Source organism: Pelodiscus sinensis, chromosome 2, assembly GCF_052426305.1.
Source record: "Pelodiscus sinensis isolate ZL-2025 chromosome 2, ASM5242630v1, whole genome shotgun sequence".
NCBI classification, from domain to species: Eukaryota; Metazoa; Chordata; order Testudines; family Trionychidae; genus Pelodiscus; species Pelodiscus sinensis.
This window is the reverse complement of record NC_143053.1, coordinates 214,085,914-214,100,838: the sequence shown is the minus strand read 5'-3', so window position 1 is coordinate 214,100,838 and position 14,925 is coordinate 214,085,914. Positions and strand designations below refer to the sequence as shown.

The window sequence follows — 14,925 nt, the reverse complement described above, 5'->3', positions numbered from 1 at the left end:
GCTGTCCATAAAGCACTTAACACGGTTTGACACAATAGAGGTAATAATTTAAGCTGTTTGTTTTATAACTGTTAGCTTTTCCTTGCTTACGACATTCAATTCATTCTATTTTTGTTGTAACAAAGGTAGGCTGATCATTTGATCAGGGTTGCCTAAAAGACTTAATATAGAAAAGCCTTTAAGATTTATGTCAGGATGCTGATATTACTTATAAAGAACTTGGAATTCAGAAACTCCCCTTGTCTCCCTTTATTTAATGGTACGTTTTCAGCCTGCCATTACCTACAAGTTATTTTAAGGTTCAACCATGTTTTTAGAAATAAGTACTCTTTTTGTAATTCTTTTATTTTAAACTATTATTAGTTTGTTTTTTTAGTTTTACAATCTAATACGGGTCCGGGCCTTTCTTTAAACAGGACCACTAAAGAGATGCTGGAGAGTTCAGCAACTAATGCATCTGTGTCAGAGCAATCCTCCTCTCTTCCCCATGGCATAACCTTCCCATGGTATGGAGAGAATGGCAGGGGATCCAACTCCTCCAGCAACATTCCTTCATCTACCAGCTCAACTGAACCATCCTCTGAAAACCTAAGTCCATCTAAAAAAGGGTCCAAGGTAGAAAACAAATGCTACCTTATTCCCAGTATGTAGGAAACTCAATGCTTCGGGATAAATAAAGACCAATGTGGTAATACTGCAATAAACAATGCATGGTGTTCATTGTACAGTAAAAACACATCAAAAAAGCATATTTTAACATTCGAGATTGTATACCTGTTTATTCTGTCACTCTTGATGTATGTGACTAGTCAGATAGGTATGATGTACTGCACCATACCAAATGGCACCAGTGGAACCTAGCATTTTTATCCATGGAACAAATGCTAGATTTGTGTATTAAATGTAAAGTATTGTACTGCATTTTTCAGGACTGATTGTCGAGGGGAGGGAATGTCTAACTCTGTTTAACCACTCAAAGTGCTTGCAAACTAAGAAATGTTGATAATGTACACTGTTTGCAGTATTGCTGTAGCCATGTTGGTTCCAGGATATTAGAGAGACAAGGTGGGTGACATAATATCTTTCATTGGTTCTCTTCTGTTGGTGGAAGAGATCACTTTTGAACTTCACTGTCAGTTATTTACCTTTTTTTCCACATAGCAAATCTATCTGTTGCACATGTTGGATATGAGATTGAATTTCATTTTTGAAGATATTTGAACTAAAAAATGAATTCTTTAAAATATTTATGTGAATTTCCTTTCTATGTGCATTAAAGCTTTCAGCATGATAGCCCTAGAGTTTAATGTATGTAACTTCCTGTGTTGTTTAATTTGTTTTCATCTGTGGGAAATATTTCTCCAGTGGAATATACCTTGTTATAGCCTGTGCTCGTCACTATATTGGGCTGGAAAGGAAACTGAAGTGGTTCTGACCCTCCTTTTCAGGAGAGTGACTCCAAGTACTATTAATTTTTGAAGTTATCTAGGGCATTTGCCATTCATTAGGACCTACACAAGATCATAGAACTCTGACTGGAAACAAAAGCTTACCATTATGTGGAGCGAAAGACAAGATTATCTGATTTGGACTGAGCAATGATAGAGCACATAAAGGCAACACTGTGGGAGACGGGCAGATTTTCAAAGGGACAAAGAGCAGTTGGGTATTCCCAACTTTCATATGATGTTACTATCACTCTAGTTCTTCAAAAGGCCCTTCGGCAGAAAAAAAGAAGATGAAGATTTGGTATTCTTCATATTTTAAAAAGAGTTAGTTCAAAAACCTGTGGGGTTTTGGTTTTTGTTTATTGTCAAAACTTCAAAACTGACTTATACTTTTGACATTATTGTACATTCATCTCTGGATTTGAACACCAAGGTTGTGGAGTCTGGATCTGTTTGTTTTTTATTGAACTTTAGGCGCCCTAGGAATTCCTTAATGTTTGTTGTTGTTTTGAAATTGAACTATTTTCCAAACTCTAATGCAGATCTGTTGCTGATTGTAGTATTCCCCAGTGGTGATTTTGACGACTTTCTAGAAATATATATGAATCACAGATTTATATTTTGCTTACCCTTGCTATAAAGTATAATGCTTGTCATTTCATTTTTTAAAGAGAAGATTTTTTTTTCTGGTTATGGTTGCTGTAAATAGCAGCACCTAATGTCAGAAGGCCTCCTTTACTTTATGTCTTACCTGAAGGGTTCAGCAAAGAGGAAAGAAACTCAATTCTCAAAGAGTTTATTTAGGAACCAATCTAAAATGGATTCACAGGATGATTTCCTTGCCTTTTCTATAGTGACTTTCATTTCTCCCTCATAAGCCACCCTCTCTCCTACCCATTGCATAACTGCATGTGCTGTTTGTCCTAAATGTGTAGAGAGCAGGCATCCTGGAAGGCTGCACATGGTATTGATCAGCCATGAGAAGCAGTGAAGTTGGCCATCTCCAAAGGTGGCAGGGAGTGTCATCTCTCTAAATGGAAGCCTGGAAATTGCTCTCAGACATCTTTGTTACTAAGACACTAACCTGACAAAAATGTCTCTAACACATGCCACAGTAATAATATGTTATTTGCACTATTTTTATAGCTGTGTTGGTCTCTCTAATACCACAGTAATAGATGTATTACGTATTATTTCAGCAATCATTAACAGTAATAAAGATTGGGAGTCCTTGTAATAATTGGTTCAATAAATTATTCAAATCACTCCTGAACTATGCCAGCCTGGAAAGGAAAAGCAAGTCTCCTACAAAATGTGAATGTAAGGTCTTATTTTAACTATGACCCACCTTTTTGTCTACAGAATTTCACATTCAATGATGACTTCAGTCCCAGCAGCACAAGTTCAGCTGATTTGAGTGGTTTAGGAGCAGAACAGAAAACCCCTGGTTTCTCACATTCCTTAGTGTTGTCATCAGATGAGGTATGTCAAAGTCATTTTTTACAATGGACAAGAGTTAATTTATTTCTCCAGTAGGGTTTTTTCCAAGAAGTATTCAAATTATATTTATTTTCTAGAGCACATCATTGGAAAAGAAGAATTTTATTACAGTATTTCTCTCAGTTCAGTATATATAGGGAATAAAATAGGGAAATAACAAAATAAGATTGGCTTCCTAAAACATGCTGCGGCCAAACCCATCATTTCATTTCTGTGTATTTTTCTTATTCTTACATATTAGTACATGCATGTGGACCAATGTACACAGTTTGTTAATGTCATATAACTGGGATGCCTTTGAGGGAATATGGAGGGTAGGCCCACTAAGTTGTCATAGTATGTTATTGTTACACCAGCTAGTGAAGATGTTTATATCGGATTTTAAAGATTAACCTGCAAAGATGCATCGATCCAAACTCTCTGTGCATGCTGTGTAAAAAAACCCACCTATCTGTGTAGTTTTTGCACACTAATACACATATCTATAATATGTAAACTTTATATCATGAAAATTTCATTTACATTCAATTTGTGCTTGATTTGTGCATACACCGTTGAGCCGACTTACATTCTGTGCTGTGTTTTGATCAGGGATTGTCTTATTTTGTTTCTTTGCACAAGTGTTAGTGTGAAAAACTTGTGCCCTTTGGATTGGGTGCCAGAAATACATGTCACAGACAAGCTATGTTTTGAAAATTGGGTTCTTAAAAACAAGTTTGGTAAAGTCAGTTGGCCAGCTCTAATGTGGAGCTGCAGTTATTTACATTAGCTCAGGATCTGGGCTGCTGATTCACTAAGCATAAAATCATGCTTAGGCCACAAGTGAACCCAGATGATGTGCAAAATGAATATATTTTCTTTTATATAAACACAGATGCTGTCATCCACTCTAAATGTTATGGTGAACTCCATATTTTCTTGTGTGAGATACCTGCCAGGATTTGCTCTAGAGAGTTTAGAGCACTTACGTCTGTTGTTACTGATATATGATATTATATCATTGCATGTAAATATTATTAATAATTTATAATAATTTGTGTTGCATATGAATATTAATGCCTGCTCTGCATGTGTTTAAAGGACTATTATAGATACAGTTGTCAAAATTTTAGGCTACAAAACTAAAAATCCCTATAGACAATACTTACGATGGTAGGAATATAGCTGCTGCAAAAGGAGTAGATGTTTACTATGCTCATAAGAGTACTGACCAAGGGCCATGGGTAAATGTCTGTACTAGTAAGAATAGCAAAATGCAAAGATCTAATCATTTAGACTCATTCATTCTACATGATCTTTCTAGTTTAACAGTACATTTCACTAAAACCTAATTAAAATATTTTGCTCTTATTATTTCATATAATTCTTATTATGCTATGTATTTTATTGTGATAATATTCTGTATCTGGTATGCCGAATGGTAAGTTAGAAAATGCTTCCATTTTTCTTTCTAAACTCTCTTTGCTGTTTCTGCAATATCTAATATGAACAGGTCTATAAAAATAAAATAAAATTGACCTCTCTTGTCCTCTGCTGCATACTAAATAGCAGCTTCCAAATGTGTCAGCATGTCCTGTGAGTGCCACTGAAGACACCTTTCCAGCTGCTTAGATAGGTCATTGGCCATTCACTAATAACTGCTACAGATCTGGGGTTATTAGTGATGCCGCCAAGAATTGCTTCTATATACCTCTCTGGTGGAAATGACATACCCACAAAAGTATAAGCAAAGGGAGGGTGGAAAACCCATTTTTATTCTACTTTATACCCCAGAAATTAAATTTTTTGTTTCCATTGAAGTCATTGGCAAAGCTCCCATTGACCAAGGATGCAGGATCTGGAATCCCATGGACAGGCACTAACTATTTTGTGTTTTGTAGTTAAGTGTTTTGCACAGCCTTACTAAGTTTGGAAATTGTTTTACAAGTGCTCTGGTTTTCAATAACCAAACCTGTTTGCAAATTGTGTTGCTGCCCTTGCCTGAACGCTCTCGCATGCTGTTACATGTTCTGTATTTTGTTACTATAATGCTTTTCTTTCCCATTTCTTTGTTGCGCCCTCACTCAGAGCCTGGATATGATTGATGATGAGGTGAGATACTAGTGAGCTCTTTGTGGTGGACTGTGTGACTGTGGCGTGACAACTTGTTGTCTCATTTGCAGATTTGCATTTCTGAACTTATTCTGTTGTGCGACAATTTTCCCTGTTAACCATAAACACCCCCGCACAGGTGTCACCTTTCCTGCCACAGTTTTGTGGCTCATATCAAAATAGAGTCCTTTTGGTTTGTTGAGGTGTCTTGTGGGAGCTACATTCCAGAACAAAGACACTGGACTGAATCCTCTTCTGTGCCGAGCTCTGCTCATGCTTGGTACAAAGTAGGCAGACGTTTAGGATGTATGCCACCTTTCCCCATCCCTGATCCAGGAGCTGGCTGACTGAAGACCCTTCCCCCCATGCAATTTAAACATCCCAAACTACGCCATCTGCAGCCGTTCCATAGCAACTGCTTCACTGACCAAGGATGGATGAAGCATCGTGTTCCAGCTCAACACCAGCATGCCCCCATGTGGAACTAGGGGAGAACAGATGACACTGAGCTGGCTGTGCCAACTTTACATCCCCCAAGAATCCCCTGCTGTCTCCTCTAGCATAACATTCGTGCTGTTTCCTTCACACAGCACAGAGCAGCCAGATCAGGGGCCGAGAATGTGGCTCATTGTCTGTTCTGTATTGTTACTGTGTGTCTTCTTGTAGTCTTCCTAGACAATCACTTCATCTAGTTGTTATCATCATCTTGAATGTTGGGGGAGTTTTCTTGGGAATGTTTTGAATTTCATATTTTAAACCTTCCAAACCTCATATAATGCACCTTTAAGGTGGTACACAGCATTCCAGTATGTCCTTTAAAACCATTCTGTCAAAAAATATGTTAAAAGATTAAAACCTGGAGAGGGAATGGGAATCTTCCCATAGTGAATTGTGCCACCTGGCCATACTAAGCCATTGTCTGTGACTTCCTCTTCTTGTGCCTGTACACAGAAAAATAGAATTACCAAGGGATTTCTATTACAGTATGTAGATATGCAGATAGATACTGTTGTAATATATTGGTGTATCATTACTGAAGTGTTATATAATGGTAGTACAAATGCCTCTACTGCGGTGGTGCAGATATATGCTGCAATATGTCATTGCTAGTCAGTTTTGCACTTCTAATTATATTGCATCATATTTTTGTCACAGATCCTTGATGATGGACAGTCTCCTAAACACAGTCAGTGTCAGAATCGTGCTGTTCAGGAATGGAGCATACAGCAGGTTTCCCACTGGTTAATGAGCCTCAACTTTGAACAGTATGTTTCTGAATTCACCGCCCAAAACATTAATGGAGAGCATCTCCTTCAGCTGGATGGGAGCAAACTTAAGGTAATGGACTGTGTTGGAGATAAACTTTGTATGTTATTTATTGTCACTGGAGAAAAAGAGACTTCCTTAGAATTACAAAAAGAACTGTGTTATGGAACTAAGACAGAATATACTAATAGACATGGTGCAGATGCTCAGAGACTTACCAGAATCGTTAGACCCAGATTTTTAAGAAATTGAGGCCCATTTTCTTTGCAAAAAAGGTGAGTGTTCAGCGTATCCATATTTGTACGTCCAAATTAGATATGTTACATGCATAAGTGGTATCTGGATGTACATATTTCGCATCCAACTCTATTTTGTAAAAGTGTGAGGCATGCAGGATTGTAAATAACTGCACGCGAGAAGTAGAGGTAAAACCTCAGTAGACTTGGCAAAATTCAATTTTAATTTTTTTATAATATCAGTAAATAATATCTGTGTTTGTCAATTTTTTTTCAGTTTGCATTGATTTAAATTTTCACAGTTGTAGGAAATTATGGGTGGGCAGGTCAGACAGGGCTCATGTAGACAGCTACCCTACATCTTTTAAACATGCCTGTTATTTCAAAATACTTTTTAAAATAATAGGTGTGCTGTTTCAGCTCCCTGTTCCACGAGGGTTAAGGGGTATGTTGAAATAGCATTTTATTTAGAAATTTGGTGCTGTGTAGAAGCACCAAATTTTGAAATAAGCTATTTTGAAATACAATCAAAATAAGATACGCAATTTGTATAGTGCAAATTGCGTATCTTATTTCGAGTTTAGGGTGCTGTGTAGACGCACCCACAATAATTATTTAATGAGAGTTATCTATTCTAGTTAAAGAAATTAGAGCTCTATAACAGTTAAAGCACAAATTGTTAACATGTCAAAATATACAAAATAAATATCCTTAAATCAACTTCTAGTAAGTTCTCAAGCAGCATTTTTCTCATTTTGCCTATCTGTTCATTTCTGTTGTCACCAATGGAAATATTTTTATTGCATGTAACTATAGTGAAATCAACATTTACTGACATTTAGCAATACAAAAAATATAATCCTTCAATCCTGAATATTGGACTGCTGATGAAGAAGAGAGTGCCTTGTACAGCTTTGCCTTTTCTTATCTGTCCATTTATATGTTTAATAATCATCCTCTTCCTGTCATACATTTCTCTATCATACATATTAGGGAAGGGGGTTGACAGTGGATAGTGTATTAAAACTAGATATAGTTTAAAAGTTTTGATATATAAAATGTGCATTAATTTGTTGCGATGAAATCGTGAGCATATTGCTAATGAAATAAATAAAAAGTGGAGTTATATAGGGGCTCAGCATCTATGAAATCTGTGAAATTCAAACCCTTAGTGACTCAGCTGGGCACACAAAATTTATCGACTCTTTGAAAATTTGTGTTTTAACCTTTCTATATCTCCAGGATTTTTTATGGGGAAAAGAATGGTCTTATGGCAAAAGCAAAGACTTGGACTAAGGAAACAGAGGGTCTTATTCCTAGCTTTGCCACACACTTCTATGATTCTGTGTAAATCATTTAACCTCCCTGTGCTTCTCTTTCCCAGTTTATCAAAATCTTTAATATTCTCTATAGTGTTTTGATTTCCTCATATGGAAGGCATCATATAATAGAAGTTTATTACACCAAAATAGTAATACTTTGCCCTTCTGTTTCCTACCTGACTTTGTCTCAAGGTTTGTTCAGTTTTGACAGTCTTCAAATTTAGTTATTATTATAAATTTACATAATTTGGTCATAAATGAAACAATGTGGGATTTTTTTTTAATTCTCTTATTCTGTTGCTTTCTTTAATAACAGGCCCTTGGTATGACATCTTCTCAGGACAGAGCAATCATTAAAAAAAAACTAAAGGAAATGAAACTATCCATAGAGAAAGCTCGAAAAGCTCAAGAAAAAATGGAAAAGCAAAGGGAAAAGCTTAGGAAAAAAGAACAAGAGAGACTTCAGAGGAAGTCAAAGAAACTAGACAAGTTTTCATCAGATGCAACAGAGGGCGCTAATGAGCAATGATGAGATGAGAATTACTACGTTGGTTTAATGTGGAGACACTTCAGGCAAAGAAACTTAAGTTGTCTACAGAACTCCTCTCTTTTTCTTGTAATCGTTACCCAGGAATATGTACACAAATATGATGCCATAGAGTGAATAGGGAAGTTGATATTGTGTGGCTTCATTTTCCTGCAGTTACAAAACATGCTCTTATTTTTGACCTGCTGAACAATCCAAACCATTATTTTATTTTATTTGTTGATGTAGATTGCAAGCCAGGTATCCTATTTTGGAGAAACATTGAAGGGTTTTCTTTTCAAGCCACTGTTTTGTATTGGGCTAATTGTGTTTGGTCACATTGGTAATCAATGTGACAAAGAGGGAAGTGGTCCATTTTGAATGGGTTCCTTGGTTGTCAATTGCAATGATCGATGGAGATGTATGAATTTGGGTAACTGGAGTTATTCTCACATCTGTTACCATTGACTCATCTTTCTAACTGGAATCTCAACTTTACACAGCTCTGATAGTTAGTTCTGTCTGCTGGATACAGCTACAACTTGCATCTGTACCTTGAAATGACAATGTTTTGCAAACAATTGTTCAGTTACTCTTCATTATGTTCTGGAGATAAGGACAGGAGAGTAACTACCCTTTCTGGGCAAAAGGAGGGAGGTTGGCACTGTTGTGAACTATACATTAATTAGCCAAGAAGGAGGCAAAGCCAGTTTACAAGAGGTTTTGAGAGTAACATTTATTGTACTGCCTTCTGGTGCAAGGCTGACTTTCTAACCTTGGCACAGCAGGTAGATCTTATAGTACATTGGTCACTGGGCTTCTGGAGTGTACAGATAAACTTTCCTGTAGCACACTATGAGCTTTCTTTTCCAACAGATTCTGAAAAGAAAACTGGGTGTTTTTGTGGGGGTTAAGGAAAATACTACTTCTCCAGATTCCATCTCCACTGTGTGCTGAGGCCAGTGTGCTTTGTGGTCCGCCCTGTAGAGCTGTGATCTAATCACAACCTCTGTCTGCTGAAATGATCTCCAAATTTGAGTCTATTAAATGCTTTCAGTTTTTAAAAAATGCTGCTCAAAGAAAAACAAGATTCACTTATATTAAGACCAACTAATATAGGTTACAATACAGAAGAAGACTATTCAATGCAAAGCTGTTGTGCAGAATCTGTTTTTAACAGAGTGTACTGTGGGCACCCCCACTCAAAATTCAGCCTTCCGCTTTGCAGAATGTTTGGAATGTTTAAAATTGGTTGTCAGCTGCATATTTCTGAGATTTCTTGTATACAGAAATGTCTATTAACGAAGCAAACAGTACAGTCTGGCACTGTGTGGTATTACAGTCTCTTAGCAGTCTCTATTCAAATCTTCATTATTTCGCTGAATGAATGGGGGAACAACGAGCAAGCTTACATAATGGGAAGATGAAGATATTGCATTATGGCTTTGTAGTAAGTGCTTACTATGTAGTAGCATTTATAGGTTATAGCAACATCCGTTCTCTTTAATGCATTCCATGGGTATTGATGTAAGTAGTAATCTGAATAGTCAGTCAGTCATGCAGCAGTTAGCTCTTATTTAGTTAGCTGTTGATGCAAAATTAAAAACTTGGAGGTTCAGCAGATTGAAAGTTAACTGCAAATGCTGAATGATTTTAAAGGGATTTATTTTCGTGTCAAATCCTTGACATTTTCCTTTTTATTATTTTAACTTCTTCTGAAACTCAGAATTCTGGAATGTCTTAACTGGGATGTTATGTTCATTTGTCAAATTTTCATTTGATTTTAATATTTTTACCTGTTGAAAGCTCTGTAAATAGATGCAACTTAAATCACTCAGTTCAAATAATCTGACAAATCTACTTAGCAATGACTTCCTTTTTGTTTCCATATCTACTTTCTACATGTTTCTGGCATATATTTCATTGATCTATATTGAAATTGCTGTGAAGGACACTGTATTAAACAATGTTGGTATTTCTGGTGAGTCTTTGCATTTCCTAGTGTGGCCACAGAGGCCATTAGTGGAGAAATATAACTGTGAGGAGAAATCACTTCTTCAGCTGAATCTTTCTATCTTCCTTATAGGAGACAAATTATGCTATAGTGTCATCACAACCTGGTGATACTAGCACGAGGTTATGAAGTTATATTTAGATAAGTGAAAGTTATCTGAAAGAAACTGGAAATAGGCTATTTTAAATACAATGTTGATAAATGCACTGGATGATCATTTTCTTCTTATGTTATGTTTACATGATGGTAATGTTTTAAGTGGTTGTATATAATAGACTGTAGGCACATTCCTATTTATGTTCCTTATCTTTTTAAAAGCCCAAGGCAGACTGCTGTGTGTTTATGTATTGATTTTTCATTCTTGCTGTTTAGAACAGTGTCTAATTAACCTTGTGAATCAGGTTCTTATTTTGCAGATATCTAATTTTATTTGTGTGCTAGTAATTATTGATTTTACTGTTTTATAGAAACTTTAGAGTTAAATGGTGAATTTAAACTTGTAATTATTTCAGTTTAAAATCTAACTTTAAAAGAGATTTAATTAGTTAAAAAAGCATAAAATGCAAAGTAACTAATGAAAACAAAGTGGACCAAGCAGTATGAATTCTTCTCTTCCTTCTATGATAAGATATATTTTAAAGATTCTTTTTTATTAAAGGTAGTCATTAATGTATGGCATTAATGTATGCTTACAATCAATATCACAATCACAGTGTTCGTGACCAATACCATTTGAGTTATTATCTCTATAAGACCATAAAAGGTTGGTCACAATTTTTGTTCACATATTGAGAAAAGGTATGAATGTGCCCATTACATATCTAATTCAAAACTCAGAATGCCTTTAACCACCCACTGTAAGCTCCCCTAAGAACAATTCTGCTCTAGAATAGTGTATTACTTCTATCATATCATAAGAAGGAACAGAATGAACCAATGTCCTGTATGGAATGAAGAGAGGACTAGTCTGCTCCCAGCCCATCTGGCAGGGTATCTTCCATAAATGTGACACAATTACTTTTATGGCTCCCTGATCCCTGGGCTGCCACTTAGCCATCCCAATTAGTAAGATAGAGCAGTCTCAGGTATTCTGTAAGGTGTGCCAGCTTCTTTGGGGCTATTCTGCAGCCAAGTGTCCCTGGAGCATATCAGCACTCTGACCATACCCTCACTAAGCCAGCCAGCCTGTGCCACTCTAGCCGTTAGTTATTCTCCTGTGCTGGCGCACTCGCAGGTTAGTTCACATACACCCTCTTTTGTTGTGGTAGGTGAGTTCTGGAAGCTTTGGATCTGTTAATAGCAGTAGGTTTGGTAACCCAAATCTGTGTGTTTATGCATCTAGCTATCAAGGCTGTGAAAGAGTGAATGAAGGAGGCAGTGTGTGGGATTTTTAAGATTAGGAAATAGAAGATGCAAAGGTGCTCTCATAGCCTTAGCCCCAGAAAAGCTAGTGCCTGCACTGAGATCCAGTGGTAGAGTTGAAACCCTTCTGGAGCAAAAGGGCAGAGTTTTTTTGTACAAACTGCCAAATACGTATGGGTCTCATTCCCTATTGCCTTGCCCCTTCTGGAACCATTTGCATGTGGGCAAGTGAGTGCCAAAAGCTGTCATTCTAATCAGGTGGTGTTAGACACCCATCTTGTACCAGTGTAAATGATTACACCAAGTGCAAAGCAATGAGGAATTCAGCCCATTTAACACTGCATAATACAGATTGTTATCCACCAGATTTTGCATTTCATCTGCCTGCCTAAGCAGAACTAATGATGTTCATGTACATAAATCACATCAAGTAAAACTAAATAATGGGACAAAACCAAAAAGCCATACAGAGCTGGGCTATGTTTATATACCAGCTTGTGTGGGTGCTTTTATACTAGTAACCATTTATTGTGCCACGATGGAGACTAAGACTCTGCTGCATTTCTACACAAGTGTTCAGAGGATCTAGAGCAGCATTTTCCAGAAGCCACATCAGTCCTCAACTCCCAGTGATGGTAGAAGGAATTGAGGCTGCTTATCATCTGGGCAACCTCAGGTCTGAGCCCTGCCACTGTGTGTACACATGCCTGCTACCAGCTAGGTAATTGTGTGAGACAGGCAACCAGAGGTAATGGTGCTCTCCTGGGAAGATCTTTGGCAGGAGTACAGATTGTGTTCCTGTAGAAATCAAAGGCAGAAATTTCATTTTGCATATGTGTGATTTGGACATGCTGTTCTAATCTAATAACCTGTGCTATGAACCAGAAAATCAGAAAGTTTTGTATTTGCATAGCTGTATTTCTTTAAAAAGTATCTTAGAGTGATTGTACAGGGTGCCAGATCTGGGATTTAAGGAAAATTTTCAGAACCAAGATTTGTATGTTAATTCCTTAGCAGTGTGTTCAAATGGATAGAAAAATTGTTGCGACTCAGAAAGGGAGGCAACTATAATGTTCTGGGACCTGATCCTGTCTCCATTGGAGTTTTTCTCATTAATTTGGGGAGGCAGAAGGAGGATTGGACCTCTTAATAGCACTTGCTTAGTTCTGTGCTATGCCTCGAGGAGAAAGCGGGCAAACTTGTTTATAGCTATTATTCTGTAAGCTTTGAAATCTCAGAACATCTTTGAAAAATAGATGTTTGAAAAAGATAGCATGTATTTGAGCAACCTGGAAGTCTTATCAGTTTGAATGAAAGGGGCAAAGTGCACAGAGATTTCTTTTTAGTCAGTGATTTAGAATATTAAAATAAATCTACATTTCTAGAAATGAAAATGATGGAGTTTGTGGTTTGCTTTTTAACATACTTATGCATTTGTGTGTGGACATAAAAATGCACACAAAATATACACACTGTATTGAAGCAATTAATAGCAGGGAATGCATACATAACTGAGATGTAGGGCTACACATGCATAAAACACACATCAAAAGTTCTGATAACATGATGAAACTAAGGAGAGCAATGCTCCAGCAATTTGTAGCAGCTGTATAACTCAGATGTGTTTCCAGCCTCTCTCTGTTTCCATGTTATGTTTTATATACTGGATCACAAAATTTTTAACAAAAACATGTATTCAAGTCATATACAGACTATTCCTCTGTACATCTCTCTGCATGTTGTCCTTGTGGTCGATGGGATTGAACTAGTATTATGAGAGAGAAACTTTTTGTACATTTTGTAAACTTAGCTTTGATGTCTAACGGAAAGCTTTGAGCAGTTGATTATTGGGCAGGATTGTGATGTCAGAAGTGACTCATCCAATCATCACACAGTTAAGCTATAAATTGTGCATGTTGCACAGTCATTTTCAGCAAAGCTTGTATATGTTTTATTGCAGTTTCTCCAATTTATAAACTGTCCTATTTGAAAGCTGTGATATAGTCCTAAAACTGGCCTTCTTTCACTGTCTGGCACTGCAACAGACTTTTTATTTTTTTATAGCCAGTAAATGATGACAAAGGATGTGTATATCCTTAGGAGGCTTTGCCTTTAGCTCTGTGCTGCTTGTTTTTCAGAAGTTTGGACTCTTAGACACACATCTACTAGTTTTTCAAGCCTAATTCTGTGTGATGTTAAGGGCCCTTCAGCACTTCTGACTTTGGAAGAAGGTGCTCAGCATCTTACAGGATCAAAAGCCAAATCCAGTTGATATTCTTCTCGGTGTGAGTTTTGCCATTGACCCAGAATGAGAGCAGACTTAAGTGTAAATGCAGGAAGACTCACAAAACTGATGAAGTGTCTAGAAGAAAAAAAATGACATGGATCGAAAGACAATAAGGAACAAACAATCCTCAAATGTAGATGACTTGGTGCACAGTGAATCTCCCCAAAATATATTTGCTTTCCCTGACTTTTACTGTCATAACTACTGCTTTTGTATTTTTCAGTGGTGATGTATTTATAAAATGACAAGTGTTATACTTATTGCTAAAAGACCGGGCAGCTAAGAACAGAAATGCACTGTGCTCCACTGTAAAAACTGGCTTCTTTTATTGTTTGTTTTTAAATCTTAGAAGGGGAGAAGGTTTAAGTTTCAGAAATTTTTAAGATCAAATGTATATGAGAATTGCATGTTATCCTGGACTTTTGGTTTATACATTTTGGTGTCTAATCATCTGCATGGAAGAGACAATAGTGCCCTGTCTAACCTTGTTCTCTTGTGCTTGGTTAATATGTACTTCTCTAGATTGTTGAGTTTCCATAAACATTCCTTTACATTTGGTTATTTGGAGGCATTCAAAGCAAAGCATCATCATGGTGGCCCTTTGTTTTCTTACAGATTTAAAAATAAGCCACCTCTGATTAAAATTAATTTGTTAGCATAAATAAATTTCTTGCCAATGAGTATTATTGTTGTTAGACAACGAATGCAATAAAGAGAAATACTGAAAGTTGTTACAAGAATTTTTATTTAGTCTTCACGCACTACATTATTCAAGAATTTAAAAACTTATCTAGATTGGACGACTGCCTTATCTAGGTCTGTCTATTGCAGAATAAGATAAAGCCACACAAATTCTTAGTGCATAGTAAGTTT

The 14,925-nt window shown here is 36.7% G+C and overlaps 1 protein-coding gene across 6 annotated transcripts in view; it reads left to right on the top strand.

Moving 5' to 3' along the window:
• Positions 1–14,782, top strand: part of PPP1R9A (protein phosphatase 1 regulatory subunit 9A) — a 262,027-nt gene extending 247,245 nt beyond the window's left edge. For 4 of the 6 annotated variants that reach the window (XM_075922340.2, XM_075922342.2, XM_075922338.2 and 1 more), the window contains 4 exons: positions 417–615; positions 2,811–2,930; positions 6,195–6,377; positions 8,180–14,782. In XM_075922340.2, coding sequence (XP_075778455.2) covers positions 417–615; positions 2,811–2,930; positions 6,195–6,377; positions 8,180–8,392 — 715 coding nt within the window. In that variant the 3' untranslated portion in view covers positions 8,393–14,782. The remainder of the gene's footprint in view (positions 1–416; positions 616–2,810; positions 2,931–6,194; positions 6,378–8,179) is intronic. The other 2 variants (XM_075922343.2, XM_075922344.2) reach the window with 1 other exon arrangement.
• Positions 14,783–14,925: the final 143 nt, after the last annotated feature.